We start from the raw sequence: 22,051 nt of genomic DNA, 5'->3' as shown, positions 1-22,051 counted from the left end.
GCGTCGTTAGGCAATCTCATCGTTGTGTGAACATCTTAGTGTGCACTTACACAAATCTAGATGCTATAGCCTACTACACACCTAGGCTGTACGTCGCAATCTTATGGGACCACCTTCCAGTATGTGGTCCATTGTTCCAAAACCTCTTTATGCAGCATGTGACTTCTTTTTGTGAGTAGCAGTTTTCTGTTTTTCTTTCTCTCTCGACGCATTCCTCATTAGGTTTGTTCCATCAGATGTTTTCAACTTATTTCTTTATGAAGTTTAGATAGGAGGAGTGTCAAGGAAGTTCTGCATTAGCTTTTTTTTGCCCTTCTCCTCGAAGGGCAGTTGGCAATCTTAAGTGTTTTTTTAAAAGCCTTTTAATGGCACTACCCACTGCCCTGCTGATCATTTGTGAACTGTGGTTGCATCCCAGCTCCAAAAATTCCATATTTATGAGGCTAAACAGGAGCTATACAACTTTTAATTTATCTAAGGGCCTATTTTCTCTCTCTTGATTTCACTCTCTGTTTTTCAGTGTTAGGGCCAGCCAGAGGCTGTTTGTGTACTTAGAGATGTTTTCAACTTTTGTTCCTGCCATTTCCAAGCAATTAACAAAGTCTGTTTAGAGTTGAATTGTTATGTGCACACATTCCATTTTATATGTGTTGTAATTAGAGGGACGTGTATTAAACTTCTTCGAGAAGAACTCCTAGAATTCCACCTTCTGTTTCAAAAGACTAAAATCTTTACTCATTTTATGAACAATAGATTTGACTGAATATTAAAAATGACAACCAATAGTATTCACTCAGCTGGGAGAATGTATGAATGCTACTCCAGTAACTTCAAAATCATGCTAGAGAGCTATAGCTGGGTTTGATTTTGTTTTTCTTTTTGCTCCTCTACAGATTATTTTCCTTAATTGCAAGGTTAAAAATACTAATTTGTAATTATGGTCCCAGTTATGCTGTATTTCTTATAATGATGATGTTTCATCACAGAAACTAGCAATTGATGATGGCTCGTGTTCCTCGTCTGTTTAAATAGTATCAGGCCATCTTTGAATTTAAGCAAGGGCATCATTCTCTTATTTAATTGCTATTAGCAGTGAAATGGAACTGTCTAGAATCGTCTTTGTCTAAGAAGGCATTTTTCTTTCAATAAAACTTATCAGCTTTCACAATAATTTTCAGCCCCCAAAGTTTATTTGGCTGTTTCCGGAGATTTGTAGGCCAGAAGCTGGGAAATGAGGCCAAGGTCCAGCTTTGAGCTCTCCCCACTGATGTGGGCTGGTGAGGGCAGGCGGGTTGGTTGAGCCGAGTCCCTGGGGCTCAGCACACGCATGGCAGCAGAGAACTGGAGATTAAACAGTAATTAGCTTGGGGTCAGGGGTTGTTGCAGATCCCTGGGTGGATGGGCCTCAGGACCTCAAGACAGCAAGTCTCACATCACAACCCAGGCTCCAGCTGGGGCTGGGGACGCTAACATCTGCCAGCATGATTTTCCCTGGCTCAGGAATTAAGGCTACATGTTGAAGGTCTCTGTTCCTGCAGCTGAGCTGGCTGCGGTGGGCACAGCCAGACCTCAACCTTTAGCAGCAAAACGTTTCAGGAACTTTTTTTAACTGTGCATGCCTCAAGCTCCTTCTTCTTAATAATAACACTGCTGCTTTATTATTTTTAGAGCTTTACAGCCAACAATGCTTTTGTCCAGTTTACCTCACTTGTGCTCCTTGGTGACCTTGCAAAGTAGGCGGAACAATCGTCGCCATTTTGCAGATGTGGAAAGTGAGATTTAGTGGCTTAATGACCCACTACAAAGCCTCATGTTGGGTTAAGTAATTTATTCCAAGTAAGAGAGCTAAGGCGTGCTGCGCTAGGTCTGGAACACGGGTCCTTGTGACTTGAGCTTCTTCCCACCTGCACTTCGAGCTTTGGAGCTGAGGGGCTGACAGCTCTGGCCCTGCACGCCAAGCCTTCCTCGGTAATGACTCTGTGAGGGGAGCTCTCTGGTGTGGCCAAGGATGTCAGGAGGCAGTTGTGTCTAGAGCAACCCAAAGCTAAGATTTGCCCTGGAGGTTGAATCTAACTCTTCGTTTTACACATAAGGAAATTGAGGACCAGGCAAACACCTAAGTTACACTGAGTGTGAGGCAGGGTCTGGGCTGGAACCCACGCTCCGATTCTCAGCCCAGTACTCTCTGGACCATTGAGCCTTACCTCTCCCTCAGAGTGGCATCGGTCATCATTCTGCAGATGCCACCTTTCTATCACTACCAGCTGTGATGGAAGCTTCCAGAGTAGATGTTGTGTGAAAAGGCGAGCCCCTTCTCATTGTAGATAGAGAAAGACAAGATGCTCAGAGGCATCCTTCAGCTGGGCTGGGTGCCCTTGACAGGTGGTGTGAATGACCTTGCTTCTGATGCAAGTTAAGGGGAATCGGAAGTTCATTCCCAACTAGCCTCAATAAATGACTCCATTTCTCATCCCATCTTTCCTCCCTATTATTATTAAATGATCCCACTTCTCCTCTCTATTAAAATTCCTAGCTTTGGTAAGGTCTTGAGCGTGAGCAGGCTGCTCCTACAGCGAGGTCTGGTCAGATCGCGGCCCAGGCAAGTGTTAACTGGCACCTTCTATCACAGAAGGAAGCATAATTCCTCTGCAGCAGTTTACCCACGGGCGGCCACCGAAGCGAGGATGGAATGCATTACAAAGCCTTTGTAATAATGAGGGAGAAATAGAAACCTGGGGTTTGGACGCTCTTGTTTTCTTGAGGGGTTTTGAGTATTTTTGTTTAACTGGAGTTTAGTGTTCCAGGGGAGGAGGGTTTTGGTGAAAATTGAAGAGAAACCCTGCCAAACAGAAATTCCATATCAGATGGAGATTTTCCTCGTTTCAAGAAGGTGTGAGAGCAGCCAAGGAGCATGAAAACACGGGGGAGTGGGGAGTCCGTGAGCCTGGAATGCTGTCGGAGCGAGTGGTGGCTGGAGATGAGGAATGCTCTCGATGGAGCAGGCAGGTGGGCTGGGGAGGCTGATATGCGTGTTGGTGAGCTTGCAGGCTGGCTCCCAGTGTAGTCAAAGCTTCCTAGCCACACATCTGAACTCCTCAGACCCGACGAGGTAGTTTATAGTCAAGAGGTAGACCCTCAAATCAAGCAGGCTGCCAAAGCCACAGCTCCCCAAGGACCATTGCCCCTTCCAGCCTTTCATTCATTCATTGGAGACGTGAAATCTGGGCACTGGAGAGACGCCTGCCTTCCTGGTGCTTACATTCCCGGGAAGGAGGACAGACAAGAAACAAGCAAGAAAGCAAACTGCCTAGGGTGTCAGGGGGTTCTTAGTGCTGTGGAGGAAAAATAAGCAGAATTCTCAAGGAACTGGTCACCCCATTGTCCATAGGCTGCACCTGGTTGGGGCACTTGCGAGAATGTCTGTCACCTTTGTGGAGATGACCTGCGTCAGCTCTCCTAGACACTTTATATAACTCTGGGCAGGGACATTTCCATGTCTGCTTCCTGCCTTTTCTCTCTTCATTAAGCGGAAACATGGAGGCTCAGGAAAGAACTGAGATCTGTTCCTCAGACACGAGTCATCTTCTCACTAGTTCTCCATGCGTTTGTTTATCCTGAGGCCGCCCTTCACTGGCATGAGACTGAACTCTTTCAAATGTCTCATAAATCTATTGCATCACTTCAGTCTCATACTCTATGAGGTAGGAGGGGTGGATATTGAAACACAGAACTGAAGATGAATGACCAGGGTTAATGTTACAATATTTACCAGTTGCTGTGGCATGGGCTGCCAAGTCGGAACAGCGGCCATAAACCTTGGTGAGGCTAAAGGAGGAACAGGCTGAATGTCCACCCTGCATATGGCAGGGCTTCTAGCTTACTGTGCGCTCTGTTTGCTGCAGACATGACAGATTATAGAAATAATTGTGTCCCCCCGCAAACCCACTACTTTGAAGGCCCGCACTTCATTGTGTGCATAAGGATACAAAGCATATTTGGTTTTAGTTTTTTTAAAAAATCAGACTCCTTACTTCCATTTGACTCGGAGGAACCAGAGGGATTCAGACAATTCCCTCGGCCACATACCGGCACAGGAGCGGTGGCAGTCCTAATATTTATCAGGCTCTTCCTATGCCAGGGACTGCGCTATTGTACGCTAGGCACCGGGTTTAGCATTTCTCATAAGTTATCTCATTTTAGACAACAAACTGTAATATAAGCAATATTGTTACGATTTGTACTATCTTATGGATGAGGAAACCGCACGGGAAACATGACCAGGGCAGCATTTCCAAGGTAACATGCCCATAGTAACATGCCCACAGTAGTAACATGCCCATAGTAGTATCATGCCCACAGTAGTAACATGCCCAAGGTAACGTACCCATGGTCTCACTGATACTAAGTGTTGAAATTGAGGCTCAGGCCCTGTTCTGTCTCTTTCCAAAAGTTGTACCCCCAGTCACTGTCCTAAATTCACCATAGGATCACTTAGGGTACCTAGGAGTGAGAAAGTCTTAGGACTTCTGCCCTGAACTCCTCTTGTTAGATGTTGCAGCCTTTTTCATTTGTTTGTTTACCCTTGAGAGTCCCTCAGACTGTATCCTTTATTTTATTTATTTATTTTTTGTGTCAGGAAGATTAGGCCTGAGCTAACATCTGTTGCCAGTCCTCTTCTTTTTGCTTAAAGATTGTCCTTGAGCTAACATCTGTGCCAATCTTCCTCTACTTTATGTGGGATGCTGCCACAGTGTGGCCTGATGAGCAGTGCTGGTCTGTGCAGGGGATCCGAACCTGCGAACCCCAGGCTGTGCAAGCGGAGTGCACGAACTCAACCACTACACAACCAGGCCAACCCCATCCTTCATTTTAAGATTGTTGTTATATCAATTATAAATCTTAGCGTGACTTACAAAGTCTCACAAGGCTACCTAATGTTATTCCATCTTTAATATTTTAAACATTCTTAGAAAAGGAGTTATACTACAATTGGGTTTCTCAGTTGAGTATCTTTTTTTCTTTTTATCCCAAATAACCTGAAATTTCTTTGGTCCCCAAGTTACTGATAGATGTGTCTCTTTAGGATAGAAGTGCTTCTGAGACGATTTCCTCAAAATTTGTTTTTGTCGTGTTCTTTAGTTTTGCATCACAGGAGCTACTGATTTCTGTCTCTTCAATGGCAATTTTATTAAATCTATTAGACTTGCGGAATCAACTCTCTGCCTTCTGTGTTTGGTGTTAATGACACATGCGGTCAGCCCACTGCAGTTTTTGCACAGACTGGTTACCTACAGCCGAAGCGGGCTGCACAAAGGACTCGGGGAGGCATACTGAAGGGGATGAGGATTGACTCAAAGCAGTCAGTGTGGAGCACGTCTTGTTTCCTCCCCGGTTTGCGATTTCAGCTGCTTCCATCACGCCAGGCTGTCCTGCTGTACTTGCTAAGTTCAAGGCGCCCCCTCGTGGTGCAACTGATCCATAATCAACGTGAGAAAAAAACGCCGAGATTACAAATGATAAAGAGGCTATGCATTTAGATACGATCTTATTGTTCTTCTCATTCTTAAGCCTCCAAATGAATAAAATCTTGTTTTAAACTCATCAGTAGCTATTTATATCATACTCAATGCTAAGTTTTATTGGAGGTAGAAACGAATCGGAAAAGCAACCACAAATAATTTGATGCCAAATCCCAGGTGACGTTTAAAAATATTTTTTTATTACAAAAGTAGTACATGTGTGTTCTAGAAGTGCTAGAAAGAACAGATAAAGAGTAAAAGAATCATTTACGATCTCATGACCCACATGTATTAACATTTTGGTGTATATCCTATTTTTTTCTAGGCAAATAGACTCAGAGAAAACCAAACACGTACCGTTTTTTCTAACATGATTTTTTTCCACTGACTTGGATGTGTGAACTTCATTATGTGTTGTTACAGAGTCAGCTTCTTCATCATTGTTAGTGGCTGCTTAGTTTGATTGGTTTCATTGTGTACATCCTTGTGGATTGTTATAGATTATTTCCTTAAAGTCAGTTGCACCGAATAGAATGGCTGAATCAAAAGGGTAGGCAAAGTTTTAAAGCATTTGGTATTTATTGCCTGGTTATTTGTTAAAGCAAAGCATCTTTTCAAGAATGCATTTTTTTTTTTGTCTTCACGTTTCTAACATTTATTTGCATTCTTACTCAGTGCCAGGAATTGTGCATCATGATTTACCTGCATTTGTCGCATTGAATACTCACAACAGCCTTGTGAAGTAAATACTATTATTGTCCCCACCTTACAGATAAGGAAAGTCAGGCTTAAGGAAATTAACTAGCTGTTATGTGATTTCGAATGCAAGGAGGGGCCGACCCCGTGGCCAAGTGTTGAGTGCGCATGCTCCACTTCAGCGGCCCAGGGTTTCGCCTGTTCCGGTTCTGGGCATGGACATGGCGCCTCTCATCAGGCCAGGCTGAGGCAGAGTCTCACATAGGGCAACCAGAGGGACCTACAGCCAAGAATATACAACTATGTACTGGGGGGCTCTGGGGAGAAGAAAAAAAAAAGCAAGGAGACAGTAGGTTTTCGGGAATTTGATAAAAATAGCACTTTATACTCCTTGAATCTTGAACTAAGTGGAAACTAATACTGATAATTCTGCATTTGTAGAATAAAGAACAAGAAGGTTGACAGTAAGAGAGGAGGAACAGGAAATCTGCTTCCATAAATTTAGAAACATGGATGAAAATCTCGGTGAAGGCTCTGGCAATTAGATCTCCATGTTAGAAGAAGATACGGTGGACGCCTCCATGATTGCTGTCTAATTACAAACTCTAAGGACTCCTAATATAGACGTGTTGCCACTAGATCTTATAATTTTTCCCTGAATGCGTTTTCTTTAACCACAGTTAGTCTTCAAACTGATTAAATTGCTCCCAAATAGTCAAAAGTTGCTAGAGGTAAAGCGATATCAGAAAATCTTCCATTTCTGAACAGAACCAGAACCTTCTGTGCGTTTGTACATTTTACCAGTCTGCAGTGTTCCTTACAGTTTCTCTCATTGTTCACTAGATACCTACATTTCAGTCTTGCCACCTTTAACAACACTCTTTTCTTTTTATATTGTCATCTGTGTTATAGAAAACTCAGAGAGAGACATAGCGAAAGAAAGAAAATAAATATTGCTCATCGTTGGCTGTTATAAATACCCTATGTGTGCTGTTTGTTTGTGGTTCTCTGTGCCACATCTGTGCAGTGGACATTTACCTGATGTGTGCTATTCCCGATCGGCTCTTTTCAGGCTCCTCAGCATTGTCTTCATCCTTAGGAAGGAAATTTTGAACCTCTTTTCCAAAGATTCCTGCCACACTTAACCTTTCAAAGAGATCTCAAGTACCCTTCAGTATAAGGGCAACATCTGTTGTTTCTCTTTGCCGTTTTCCTCTTATGAGAGCCATTGGATTTATGTGTAGTCTTTGAAATAATCGAAGTGTCCTTCTGTTTAATTTTTATGCATTATTATTTTTGCTGCTCCAGCTGTTTCCTTGAGGTGGCAAGTCTTGCATTTTCTGTTATTCTCCCTTCATCTTGCTGCAGCCTCGATATATGGATAAACTACTTGATCATCAGTATAAGTCTCTGAAGTGACTCGGAAACACACAGCTCCTTTCCCACCCACTCTTATTTTTTTAGGAATAATTTTCTATTTTAGAGTCAAATCCATAAATCAGTCTTGGAAGTTCTACACACTTGATTTAACAGGAGTATGTGAGTGGCCTAAGGAAATCCAGTTTTCTTTCTCTGCGTTCTTACCAGAGGGCTCAAAATCTGTGGGGTTCAAAACAGTTTCCACGCAGATGGAGACTGCTGAGAAGTGAAAAGTCTTTCTGTGAGTTTAATTTTGTAATCCTGAGAAAATTTATCTGTCACGATGGAGGCTGATGTTCCTGTGGCCTCGAGTTCTGAAGCCCTTTCTCTGTAGGAGCCATGGATCTCTGAGAAGGACCGCCTGCCTCTCCAGCACCCGCGGTCCCTCCTGCTCTGATGCTGGGAGACGCTTCCTGCTTCTGTGTTTTCTTGACCTCAGTCAGTGAACATAGAGAAAGATGCAGCCAGTGCTCCAAGTTTGAAGGTTCTGACCACTCGTGTCTTTCTCTTGTTCCTATTGTCTTTTCTTTTGAGCTCATGTTGGTTTATAATAATATATAAATTTCAGGTCCATATCGTGATGTTTCAACTTCTATATAGACTACATCATGTTCATCACCAAAGTCTAGTTGCCATCCATCACCATATGTATGTGCTTTTTTTTTTTAAAGATTTTATTTTTTCCTTTTTCTCCCCAAAGCCCCCCAGTACATAGTTGTATATTTCTCATTGTGGATCCTTCTAGTTGTGGCATGTGGGACGCTGCCTCAGCGTGGTCTGATGAGCAGTGCCATGTCCGCGCCCAGGATTCGAACTAATGAAACACTGGGCCGCCTGCAGCGGAGCGCGCGAACTTAACCACTCGACCACGGGGCCAGCCCCCATATATATGTGCTTTTTTAACCCTTTCGCCCTCCTCCCATCTCCCTTCCCTGTAGCAACCACCAATCTGTTCTCTGCATCTGTGTTTGTTTGTTTGTTTGTCTTGCACATATGAGTGGAGTCACAAGATAATTCTCTTTTCTGTCTGACTTATTTCACTTAGCATAATACTGTCAAAGTCCACCTATGTTGTCACAGATGGCACGATTTCACCATTTTTCTGGCTGAGTAGTATTCCATTGTATATGTATACCACAGCTTCTTTATCCATTCATCCATCAGTGGGCACTTAGTCTGTTTCCAAGTCTTGGCTATTGTGAACAATGCTGCAATGAACATAGGGGTGCACGTAGCCCCTACTTTCTTGACTTTCAGATGATTCTTACCTAAAGCAGTTGTTTTAGCGACTTCCTTGTCCCATTGTGTCCAGGTATTCTATTCTTGTTGCAGGTTCCTCTGCTTAGCATCACCTTGCAGAGAGAGCTTGTGGTCTCCGCCCCTCCTGGCAGCCTTGTCATCAGGGGGCCAATCTCCTCCAACCCCTCCATTTGCTGTTGTTTCTGCAGGGCTGTCTCCCCTGGGTTCTCTGCCCTCAGCCCGTTTTATTCCCCGTCGCCTGGGGATGGAAACTGATTCTCTGTATCCTTTTTCCCCTTGCCTGTCCACAGCAGCTCTTCACATCTCTCATCCTGTTTTTTATCTTGCACTTTTATTTATCGCACACCTGTGGGGCTCTGAGATATGTCCTTCATAGTCGATGAAGCCTGTAAAACTCGGAGCAGGAGAATTGGAGGCCCTACAGCAACGCTCGTCTTTCTAGCGAGAATATATTCACCTCGAAAAGGGCTCTTATGAGGTCAGTCTAGCTAATAGCTCTTCTAACGGGGTCACTCCCCTTTTCTCCTAAAAGTCCTTCCGAGTTCTTTTCCTCTTTTTTAACTCCTAAGTGCATTCTGGGTAGAATATTTCAGTACGGTTCTTGTCTGGAGGCCTGTCTGTTGGCTTTTGGGCTTTTGGATATGGCCCTCTGTATTCCGGTGATCTTTGTCTTGTGGAGATTCATGTCTGATAAGTGTGTGAGACTAGCATCCGAATAATATAAAGTTACTCAGAAATAAAAGAAACACACATATTTTATATATATGCATATATCTGCATCCATAATGGTGGTATGGATCATGGATATTTCAGATTCAGTTTTGATGGTATTTAGGGCCTCTGCGTCTGTCGGTCATCCATATGGACACATCTATATGCATGTGCAGTAATATATGAAGTCAGCTGCCAAGTCATAACGTCTCATTGGCTGATTATTTTCCTGTTTTTTTCTTTTTCATTGTGGTAAAATATGAAGGGCATAAACCTACCATGCTAACCATTTTTAAGTGTACAGTTCAGTGGTGTTAAATACCTTTGCATTGTTGTGCAACCCATCCCCAGAACTCTTTTCATATTGCAGAATTGAAACTCTGTATGCCTTAGACCATAACTCCCCCCTCCCCTCCACCGCCCGCCCCTGGCACCCACCATTCTACTTTCTGTCACTATGCATTGTCTACTCTAGGTACCTCACAGAAGTGGACTCCTGCATTATTTGGCTTTTTATGACTGGCTTTTTTCACTTTGCATAATGTTCTCAAGGTTTGTTCATGTTGTAGCATGTGACAGGACTCCTTTTTAAGGCTGAATAATATTCTACTATATGTATATACCATGTTTTGTTTATCCGCTCATCTGTTGATGGACATTAGGGGTGCTTCTCCCTCTTGGCCGTTGTGAATAATGTTGTATGAACATGGGTGCATAAATATTTCTTTGAGATCCTGCTTTCAATTCTCATTGGCTGATTTTGGATGCAAGAATAAGTCATTCTTCTTTCATGGAGATTATGAAAATTTTGTTTTCTTAAAACACAAAAATATCTTCCCACTATGATTTTTTAAAAAACAAAGCCCTGTGGCCTAGTGGTTAAGTTTGGTGAGCTCTGCTTCGGTGGCCCAGGTTCAGTTCCTGAGCATGCACCTACACCACTCGTCAGCAGCCATGCTGTGGCAGTGACCCACATACAAAATAGAGAAAGATTGGCAGTAGATGTTAGTTCAGGGTGAATCTTCTTCAGCAAATAATAATAATAATAATAATAAAGTCCAAAAATTAGTCAGTGGATCAAAAAGAATTGAAATATTTATTTATTTATTTTTTTTTTTTGAGGAAGATTAGCCCTCCTCTTTTTGCTAAGGAAGACTGGCCCTGACCTATCATCTGTGCCCATCTTCCTCTGCTTTATATGTGGGATGCCTGCCACAGCATGGCTTGTCAAGCAGTGTGTAGGTCTACACCCGGGATCTGAACTGGCGAATCCCGGGCTGCTAAAGTGGGACATGAGAACTTAACCAACTGCACCACCAGGCCAGCCCAGGAATTGAAGTATTTAAATACTGGCACAGTACGCATAGTAAACTGAAGGCATTCTCCAGGGTCAGCCAGGTTCAGGTGTCAGAGTTTCTTTCCTGAATTGTGATTCTGATCTTCTGTTCCTGTAAGTATACACATTGGGTCTAGTCATGAAAAACTCTTGTCATCCTATGTGGCAAAGCACAGACACAGAGCACTGTGTCACAGGCCTGTCTTTGGAGAGCAGCCCAGTGGCCAGTGCCAAGCAAGATGGCAGGCTGGGGCTTGCCACCAGACTGCATTCTGACTAAGGAAGGTATTTTCTTCTGGCTCCGGTAACTGCCCTGCAGCCTTGGGACAACCTCAGGACAATAGGCCAGTGTGACATATTCTCGGACGACAAGGTGAATTGAGATCCTCCTGTGGCAGGATATTTTGGGGAAAACTCATTGCCAGGCGGGACTTGCTTTCAACGTTTCTCTCTATAACATAAGGATGGAACTGCCACCATCCTTCCCTTCTTTGAGGGGAGGGGGTCACCTGTGCCACATTGTCATCATGAACGAATAGATGGTCCATTGGGTCCAGCTATTCTTTTTCTATTCATGTTTTCACCCTTTTTCTTTTCTATTTCTCTCTCTCTTTTTCTCCTGCCACACAGGCTTTGCAGTGCATGCTGATCTCTCTTCAGGCAGAACTTGACATTCAAAGGTACTTGATGAAAATTGAGTCATCCCAGCGAGTTAGTACTCTACCTTTTCTTTCTCTGCATTGGGTTGCTCCTCACCTCGTGCCTTTTTCTCAACCGCGTGTGACATTCTAATCAGTGTCAGCCACTAAACCAGATGGCCTGGACGTTTCCCTGTCTACCCCAAGCCCTGATTTAAACCTGGCAAAGCCAGACGCTTGCAGCCTTCTGAAACACGTGCATCGTTTTTAAACTGTGAGAGTTAATATTACACTGAGCACTAATTGCATGCTTGCTTCGAAATATTTCCTTGACTTCCCACAGATTGCGTTGTGGAATCCACAGTCATGCGGCAGTGAGTCAGAGGCCTCTGCTCCGTCGTCTGAGGAGTGGGGCTGTCTAACGGGAGACTCCGTCCTCGCCAGCTGACTCAGGGCAGAACAGTCGTGGAAGTGAAGTAGAAGCCTACATCATTCGAACAGTCTCAGAGCTCTGTGACTCCTCCTCCACTCAGTTCCAGTAAACCCAATATCTGGTCCAGATCGTTTTCCTGGCATATATCTTAATACTAAAAATGATGGGAATGAACACGTTTATATAGAACTTACTATGCGCCAGGCACTGTTCTAAGCGCTTTACGAGTATTAACTTCTCTCAGCCACCTCATGAGGTAGGTGTACTGTGGTCTCATTTTAAAAATGAGGAAACTGAGGCACAGAGAAGTTAAGTAACCTGCCCAAGGCCACAGAGCTAGTAAGTAACAGACTTGGGACTGGACTCCAGGCAGCCTGGCCTCAGAGTCAGTTTTCCACATATTTTTTATTTGCCCGTAATTCTCAATGCCCTCTGGTTCTTAAGAGGTCAGGATAAACCTGGAAGGGAGTGGGGCGAGTTTCCAATCCCTTGGCTTAACTTTGGACACCTGTACCAACTGACCCTTTGGCACACACCTCTTGTGCCCTGACCATGGACTGTTTCTGTATCGTCTCCTGAGCATGCACAGGGCAGAACGTGTGGTCTTTTCTGTGAGGCCTGAACCATCCTGTGCTTCCGAAGCATCCAGCAACCTGGCTTTTGTACAAAGGTGACTTCTTTCCCATTCGGTCGGTCTTCAGTGACCACACTGACCTCTTGGCCTTTTCTTTCTTAATATTCAGTCTCTTTGATCTTTTTTTAAGAATAATAAGCTCAAATGGGAAAGCTCCTGCCCAAACAAATCGACACAGAGGTAAAAGTTGTATAGACATACTACAGAGAATCACCGTCATGCCCTTCGCCATCTCAATTCTGCTGGGCCGGGCACCTTCAGTTTTCTCTAGGAGTTCTTAATTGTTTTCACATTCGTATAATTCATGCCAGATAGAGGCATCTTTATGATTGCCTTGCACACACACTGTGCACTAAATAGAAAGGCAGGAAGGGAAAAGAACGTCATGAGGAGTTCTTCCCTACAACTCAATACACTGCCATTAACTCTTCCTTTCTAATTTTGGAACAGAGATTTGACATGATGATGTGGGATTTTCCGTTATCAAAAGTAGAGTCTGGGGTCCTCCTTACTATTCCTTTTTTCCTTATGTTTGAAACAAATAAATTCTCAGGCCTGACTTTTTTTTATTTTTTGGCATCTCAGCAAATAATGGGATATTTGAGAAATTTTTCAAGGTTCTTTTTAAGCATTTATACGCAAGTTACCGTGACAGTGGTGTTTTTTGGAGAAGGAAGGAGATGAAAGTTAGCGTTGGAAATAGAAGGTGTTCTTTCTCCCCTCTGGGAAGGGAGTAACTCTCAGAGCGGCTGTGGATGTCAAATTCTCTGTTTTGAAGTTGGAGGTGACCATTTACCAACTTCGGGCAAGGTGGACACAGTGAGGAGTGCAGTAGGGAGCCAAGCCCCCTAGAACCACCCTAAAGAGAATGGTTCTACAGAAAGGTCACTACACACTTCACGTCATTTACAGTTGACAAATTCCTGTGCACTTTTTCTCCTCACTACAACTATATCAAGTAGATATTCTGATTCTTTGATAAAAGTGAGAACTAAGGTTCAGAGAGATTTCCTATGAGGTCACAGTGTCAGCGCATGGCAGGACTGGAGTCTGCATTGTGTAAGAATAGCCTGATGAAAAGAGTTAAGTCATGGGGCCAGCCCAGTGGTGTAGTGGTTAAATTCACACTCTCTGCTTTGGCAGCCTGGGGTTTGTGGGTTGGGATCCCAGGTGCGGACCTACACTGTGCTCATCAAGCCACGCTGTGGTGGCATCCCACGTATAAAATAGAGGGAGACTGGCCCAGATGGTAGCTCAGGGCCATCTTCTCACCAAAAAAAAAAAAAGGAGAGTAAAATCCTCTCATTCTAAATCTTGTCTTCCTTCCATCTCTCCAAATGCTGGTATTCTTTCCTCTAGCAGGACTAGAAGAAAAGAGAAACTTGGGCCTGAAAAGCTAGTTGGAACTTTCACAAGGTGTTTTTTCATTTGAAAATCACTCCAGTGAAATTGGGATGGTGGTTGTGGGAAGCGGGGTGTAGGGAGGGTGCATGTTTTTGGAAATGTGAGTTTGAAAGTAACAGCAAACTCTACTCCTCCGATGTCTGGAGAGGGTCTGGCTACAAGCACCGGAGCCTTGGTGGCCTCGGGCCCCACAGTATCCTCTGTGACCCAGCTCTCTGTGGCGCCTTCGCTCTGGGGGGTGGGATGGATGTCCTCACATCTCCCACAATGCCTAGGGAGGGGGCCTCTGCTACCAGGAAGAGCCTCTTTGGTTTCACAACAATGCGGTTAAGCTCTGGGGACACCACCCCTGGCTTGGGGCCCCCACATCCTCTCCAGAAAGAACTGAAGTCTGGGCCACAGGGATGAGCTTAATCACAGCTTTTGTTCAGAGGTCGTCTAAGGGGCATATTTAGCGCTAAGTGTTGTGCTGGTTGTATTTTGCTTGAAATTTCAAAGCCTGCAAGCAGGTCCGTTTCCTTTCATCGCTGTAATAACAGCAGTCCTCACAGGGACACCTTTTCTTCTGAAGCTTTTAAGTGCATTCCTGGCTCTCTGAATTGCAAAGGCATCCGCTGCCTTGCTCCAGCCTCTCCCAGTGAGGACTGTGGGAGCCAAAGCCTGTGAAACTGTTGGTTTGTTTATAATGCTCATCTTCTTGTTTCAAAAATAAAGAGACTGATTGAGTCAAGGTAGCTTGCAATAAAGAGACATCTACCTGAAGGTGGATTAACTAAAAATCAAGCCGTGAAACCTCGTAGGAAGAGGAAACAAATCTACAAATATAGCTAACTATGATTGGCTTGAACATTAAATTTAACTTCGACCTTTCTGATATACAGGATATTTTATACACAGTCATGCACCCCATAACGACGTTTCAGTCAATGACGGACCGCGTTTACGACAGTGGTCCCATAAGATTAGTACCATACAGCCTACGTGTGTAGTAGGCTACACGATGGAGGTTTGTGTGAGGACACTCTGTGATGTTCGCATAACAAAATCACCTAACAATGTGTTTCTCAGAATGTGTCCCCGTCGTTAAGCGACACGCAACTGTACTCATTATAAGACAAAGTAGTACTTGTTACTCCTTTATGAAGCAAAATTATTTTCCTTGTTTTAAATTCTAAAGGAAACATTGTTTGTTCATGCTTTCGTAAAAGGGACATCAATCAATTGACATAATAGACAGGGTCAACAAGAAAACAGCAGTATTCTTAATCTGACCTTTTATTTTGTGTCAATTCCTTCAAGAGGAAAACACAACACTAAATAATACTTGCAGGAGCTGCAGTGTCTGAATTGGGTGAAGTGGGTGGGGGGCTAAGTTCCCGAGCTCCAGATTGGGAACTTGCTGATGTGTAACTTTCTGAGTTGATGGAAGGATGCGAAAGAGAGAGGGTGGCAGGCTAGGCCTTATCTTCTTTCAGTAGCCTTTATCTCATCCTGGCTTTGGAGGGAAGTCAGAGCAGCCAGTTCAAGGTGTTATTTCAGAAGCAAATCTGTGTCATGTTACAGGTAGGACACCAGGTGGACAGGTGGCAGGTTGACATCTATTCCCAGAAGTGGAGAAGGCAGCCCTGCATGCTGACCTGGTGAGGGGCCCACCCTCTGTCTGCAGGCCAGCAGGCTTCAGCTGCTCCTCGAGGCACAGCCAAACCGGTTAAAGGAAAAAACAAGGACAACTGTAATTTTAACAGCCTTAAAATTAAGTTACTGTGATGGTATCAGAACTACAGATATGAGAAACTGTCTCTTTAAAAGGTGAAGTGCATAATCTGCGTGTCCAAAATTATTTGATGACCTTTGCCTCTTCTTTCTTTTTTTTTTTTTGTTGAGGACAGTTAGCCCTGAGCTAACATCTGCTGCCAATCCTCCTCTTTTTGCTGAGGAAGATTGGCCCTGAGCTAACATCTGTGCCCATCTTCCTGTATTTTATATGTGGGACACCTGCCACAGCATGGTTTGATGAGCGGTGCGTAGGTCTGTACCCGGGATCTGAACCTGCGAACCCCAGGCCGCCGAAGCAGAGTGTGGGAACTTAACTGCTGTGCCACCAGGCCTGGCTTTTCTTTCTTAACTGTATCGTTTTTGGAATTGGAAGTCCATGCAATTCTGGATTCCTGCAAAATTTTGCATTGCATGAAAATGAAAATGGGTCTTCCTTCCTGTGTTTTCCTAAAATTTGTGTCCTCATTTCAGGGGCCGTGTATAAGGACAAATCTTTTTACCTGGCGTTTAATCATATGGAATACACATGAGAAGACAGGAATGGGCATGAGTATTTTCAGGTCACCATCAACAAGAATCTTTCTAGATTCTAAATGTTTTGTGAGAAAGTTTACCTTTCCCCTGATCCACTCTTTGGAAATATGTTTATTCAGTCATTTCCTGATTTGCGAACATAATATATTCTCATTTTGGAGAAATAAAGAAAAAAGCATGTCGCTCATAAATATCTCTTATAAAGAAAATCAGTGCTAGTATTTGAGTGTTGCCTCCATTTAAATTATGAAAAAAAATCCTTAAAAAATCTTGATTCTGATTACCTAGTATTCCATAGTATGACTACATTGTAATTTGTTAACCGGTCTTCTAAGTCGTTTCTAGATTTTGTTTATTCTATTAAAGGTGTAATAGGTACACATTTTGTCCCTGACATTCTAGTACAGGAAGTATCACTTTTTAAATTTTTGCAAATCTAATTAATCTGGCTTGTCTTCAGCAACTATTGAAAATTTTGTTCTCATTACTTGGGGGTCATTAAGAAATCCTAAGGGGTCTGGCCTGGTGGTGTTAAGCTCACATGCTCCACTTCGGCGGCCCAGGGTTCGCCAGTTCGGATCCTGGGCACAGACCTACACACTGCTCATCAGGCTGTGCTGTGGCTGCGTCCCACATAGAAGACCTAGAAGGATTTACAACCAGGATATACAACTATGTACTAGGGCTTTGGCGGGGGGGGGGGGGGGGTGGGAGGAGGAAGATTGGCAACAGAGGTTAGCTCAGGGCCAATCTTCTTTACCACCCCCCGCCTCCAAAAAAAAGAAATCCAAGGGAGTGTGTCTAGTCCATAGAACTGGGTAGGCCCTCTTGGTCTCCTAGGACTCAGCAAATGGCCTCCCATGCTGTCTGTTGCAGTGGGCTTGTGGGACTCTCTGCCAAGCCTCTCAAGCTTGGGCACCCAGTTTCAGCCGCTGTAAGCATGTCACACATCCTTTCTCCTTGAGGGGAAGAGGCCACTCCTTGTAAATGGAATCTGGGTGTCAACGATTCAAGAACACTGTCACCATCACCTCACCACCAACAAAACTAGCATCCTCTTCCTGGCCCTGGAAAACCATTCACCCCCTCTTCCTGCCCAGTTAGCAACATCCCTCCTCTCCCATTCTGGCGGCCACCTCCAGATTCATTTTCCAAATGCCTTTACCTTCTAAGGCCAATCTAGGGAGAAGGTCTTCAGGGTGGCCTCTGTAGCATAAGGACACCGTTAACAGCCCTTCTCCCCGGGAAGACCTTAGAACACAAAGGCTTGGCAGTTTTCCCAGAAAGTTGGGGTGATAGGAGTAGATGTTCCATAATTTTTTTGTTTTTGTTGCTGACAACTATGAGGACAAGATAAATTAATAATATCTCAAAAGATTAATCTGACACGTGAACAACTCAAAAGAGAGGATCTGTGTACTATACTGCTTCTTTACATAATGAGAAAGCATCCTTTTCTGCAAAGAGGTGTTCTTGTCATTTCTTCCTTGGCATCTGTAAGATGGGGCTTTGCATGGCAAGAGTGGGTTGGCAGAGGGGTCCCACTCAGCTCTCTCGGCTCATTGCAGTGCCTGCCTCACCGCATGTATGCTTGTGGCCATCTCTAGACAGGGAGGCAAGGGGCAGTGACTACTTGGCATCACCCCCTTGTCATCTTTCTGATCTGATAATGAAGTAATACACACAGTGAAGGAAAATGTGGAAACAAAAGACACGGTTGTACTTTGCTCAGCTGCTGAATCATCTGATTTTACACCAGACCAAACATCTTTCTGTTTGCACAGGTGAAAATCATGAAAAATGTCTGGGTACTCTTTGGGTGGAAAGAGGGAGGAAGGGGTTGAAATCGTACCCTTGAAGAAACAGGGAACAAACTGAGTTTATCAAGGATAATTCATCAAAATAAATCCCAGAGAAAATGCTTCGCCTTTGTCCAAGCTGGGGAAGGGAAATACTAATTTTCAGAGCTAAATGTAAGTCTCTATGAGGATCTCAGATATGCAAGTTGGAAATTGGCATTAGAATGGGGTTTGGTACATATACATCCTTCTCGCTGTAAAGCCCAGAAGTTCCTGGTTACCAGTAAACCTGGCATGTGTCCACAGACTGCTCACGTGAAGTGCCCAGATACACACTGGACACTCAGTTGTGTGTTTGTATTACCAGCAGGACTTTTTAGAGCTTGCACCCAAGTTTTCTATTAAAAACAAAAGCTGATCTTCTCCTCTAAGTCTTTAGCATCAGGCCCACTCAAAAGTTTCGTAAGTGTTATAAAACTAAGTACAATCTCTCTTAAATTTGTATTGCACTTCTTACATAAATCTTCCATTTCTAGAACCACAGATGTGCTTAGTCTATTCCCCAGATTGGCCATCAGCCACAGAAGTTGTGAGAAGCAGCCAAAAAGCCATGTGGGGACCAGGGCCCACTGCTGCAGAAGCACACCTGGCTGATGGTCCTAGGACTCACCTGAGAATGGCAGGTGGCCGGCCCAAAGGGAGAGGATCTGGGTTGATGTGGCCACCTGGGATGGGTTTATTAAGGATGGGAGGTGGGATGGAAAGCGGGTATGCCTTAGGAGGGCTCTTTGTCTTTCTTCCCATCCGCAGACCCAAAGCCAGCATAGGTTTTAGACTTTGGAAACGAGGAGAATTGTGGTTCTAGAAAGGACTCTATAGGCAAATTTAGAAGCTTAAACCTTCCTAGTGACAATTTGCTAATTCTTCTGATGCTAGAGGATTGTGGAGCAGGAATGGTGGAGGAAACTAATGTCTCGGTATGGTCCCTTGTTTAATTTCTGATATCTTGCTCTTTGAATCTTTTGAACTGGAAAGTTTTCTTTGGTTGAAGTCAGAATTTTGACTGAAATTTTGAGTTAAAAGCTTCATGAGTGCAAGAAATGGGGTTGACGTGTCTGACTGTCATGATTAAATGAACCACGTCAATTAATGAGTACTTGGTTAATGAGTCATTCTGAACATATTTGCGTGCGGGAAGCTTTACTCTATTTCCAAATTCTCTGTGGCAGACTGGGCTTTAATTAGGATGAAGTAAGACTTCAGTAAGGCAACGTCGAGTTTTCTTTTCAAAATGTAACATAATCCGAGGCACAGTGTACACACTGGCTAACCAGACACCCCACCGTTCCCGACAGTTAGTGTATTACGAAAAGCTCCATTTGCAGGTTTTATTTTCTGGACCTGGGCATTTCAATTTAGGGCTTAAAAATGGGAATGAAGAAACATCATCAATGCCTCTAGCTCTACCTTTCTTTTCTCTTTGGCCTTAGTCTCCAAATACAACAGCATTGTAAAGAACGAGAATAAATTTGACCCCCTGGTACATCATCAGGCTCATGGTGAACATTTCAGCCAATATTTGTTCATGATGATAAATGCAAGCACAGCAGTCTTTTAAAAATTAATGCTGTGCAACTATGTTGCATGCACTTGAGGATGTAAATGCAGAAAACTAGATCTTAGTTCTAACTAGCTACTTATTTCTATAGAGCAAGTGCTATAGGGTCAATAATTTGAGGAAGTCTCAGTAAAGTTTTCTGGGTGACATGATTTTTTCTTCTTTATGTATATCTTAGGGTTATACAGTTTTAGTCCTGAAAGGATTAACTACCAACTAGTTCACCCTCTGGTCTTACGGATGAGAAGACTGTGACTTAGTGAGGTTATATGTTGCCCAGTTTTTGGTAGAAGCTGACTAGCACCAGCATCTCCACACTCCTGGTTAAATGACCTTACCCCTGAGTGTCAGCTCTGGAATCCTGCAGGCTCGATCCCAGTTCCTTCACTTGCTAGAATTTTGGGCAAGCTGCTCCCATGATTTGTTTTCTCAATGGGAGCCAGAATGATGAAGTTGCATAAGGGTTAAACAGTGTCACCTAGCACAGTGCAGAGGCACTCAATTTGTTTGTCCCTTTCTCTCTTCTCTCACCTCTTCATTAGGAAGAGAATCCTTCTAGAGAGCTGGTCTGCACGTGTTGCAGATGAAGCAGAGGGGGGATCTGCAGGAAGCCTGTTACTCTAGTGTCTCTAGGTGATCAAAAGCCCTCTTTGAAGAAAAGAAGACCAGAAGGGACAAGTGAGGTTCAGATGGGCTTGTTACCCAGACTACCCCTTCCTGCACAACCCCAAAGGACTTCCCATTGGGCTTTAGGTTTGGGGGTCATGTGATGATTTGGAGAAACTTCCAGAAGGTTGTGATGGAAACAGAGAGAGATTGGTTGGTGTCATGGATCTCTGTGAAGCACCAAGGGAAATCCAGCCTTCCCCATCCTTGAGTCCTGCTCAGGTGGCTCAGAGAGCATCTCCACCATCCCCTGCTTCATGCATCTTCTCTAGTTAGGGGCACTTCTCCACTCAGCAACTTAGGGAAGAGGATCCAAACGCCACTCTGTAGACAATGCATGACCAAAAACAGGCTTCACCTGAGCCCAAAATGAGAACAATAACTCTCAACATAAAGACTTTTTTTTTTAAAAGATTTTATTTTTCCTTTTTCTCCCTAAAGCCCCCCAGTACATAGCTGTATATTTCCAGTTGTTGGTCCTTCTAGCTGTGGCATGCGGGACACCGCCCCAGCATGGCCTGTTGAGCAGTGCCATGTCTGCACCCACAACTCTAACCAGCGAAACCCCAGGCCGAGGAAGCGGAGTGCGAACTCAACCACTCGGCCTTGGGGCCGGCCCCAACGTAAAGATTTTTTTATTAGGCCAAATCTGAAATTGTGCCAGTATCCTGCTTCCCTCTTTTTGGCATTAAAATATCTTTCCTTTCTCATGGTAATAATGATACCACAGAGAGTGATACTTTCAATAGAAAGGGCATTTTTGGATGCCTCAAACTTTGCAAAATAAAATCTTAACCCTATATTGTACCCTCCCCCATAATTTTTTTAAAGAAAATTTAATCTATGAAATACAAAATAATGGAAACTAATGCTCTGGAGAGTTTCGCTTTCTCCATGGGTATTGCTAACATCATGAACCTGAGAGCCCATAGCAGCCTAGGCAGGGTTGCTATTACAGTTGCTCTTTGTCAGTGATGGTTTACTTGCAAGGCGCAGAGTCAAAACTAGTTTAAGAACAAAAATGGAATTGATTGGAAGGAATTAATCAGAAGGGCCTCACAGTGTACTGGAATCAGGAACTGGGACGCCCAGGGGTGCAGGTAGCTCTTTTCTTTATCTTTCGGGCTCTCCCATTGTGGTCTTGGGGATCTCTCGTCTCCGTTTTCCTATGCAGATCTGCTTCATCCTTTCTCTGTACTCTTCTCTATCTGTTTCACGTTCCCTGACCATTTCAGCCACAGCTTCATACGACCTCCCAGTTCAAGTTCTCAAAAGACACTGATTCATAGCTCCTCCATCCCAGGTCTGCATTTCCAGGGGTAAGAATATGATTGGTTCAGCCAAGATCAGGTGGCTACTGATTGGTCCAATCAACTGAGACTGGGCTGGGAGTGGGTTATCATACACTTTGTTGCTCAAACCAGTATACACTTGAGAGTGAAAAGGGGTTAGTCTCGATAATTTCACCAGGACTGCAGGTGCAAAGCAGGACCATCCCAGGGAAGCTGTGATGTACACTCACCCTTGATATGGGACATGGGGCTTTGGGGGCTTATCCATGTGCGCAGAGAGGAATTGCTCAGAGAAGCGGGACATTGTTTAGGGGCC

General features: G+C 44.0%; 1 protein-coding gene across 28 annotated transcripts in view; it reads left to right on the top strand.

Annotated features, from left to right (window-relative positions):
- Positions 1–22,051, top strand: part of KIAA1217 (KIAA1217 ortholog) — a 702,592-nt gene that overhangs the window by 532,172 nt on the left and 148,369 nt on the right. For 15 of the 28 annotated variants that reach the window (XM_070501282.1, XM_070501283.1, XM_070501284.1 and 12 more), the window contains one exon: positions 11,572–11,652. The exons of the other annotated variants lie outside the window; for them this stretch is intronic. In XM_070501282.1, the coding sequence (XP_070357383.1) occupies positions 11,572–11,652 (81 nt within the window). The remainder of the gene's footprint in view (positions 1–11,571; positions 11,653–22,051) is intronic. 28 annotated transcript variants of the gene reach the window in all.

This window comes from Equus asinus, chromosome 29 (genome assembly GCF_041296235.1).
Source record: "Equus asinus isolate D_3611 breed Donkey chromosome 29, EquAss-T2T_v2, whole genome shotgun sequence".
Classification (NCBI taxonomy): domain Eukaryota; kingdom Metazoa; phylum Chordata; class Mammalia; order Perissodactyla; family Equidae; genus Equus; species Equus asinus.
This window is presented reverse-complemented; position numbering and strand designations above follow the sequence as displayed.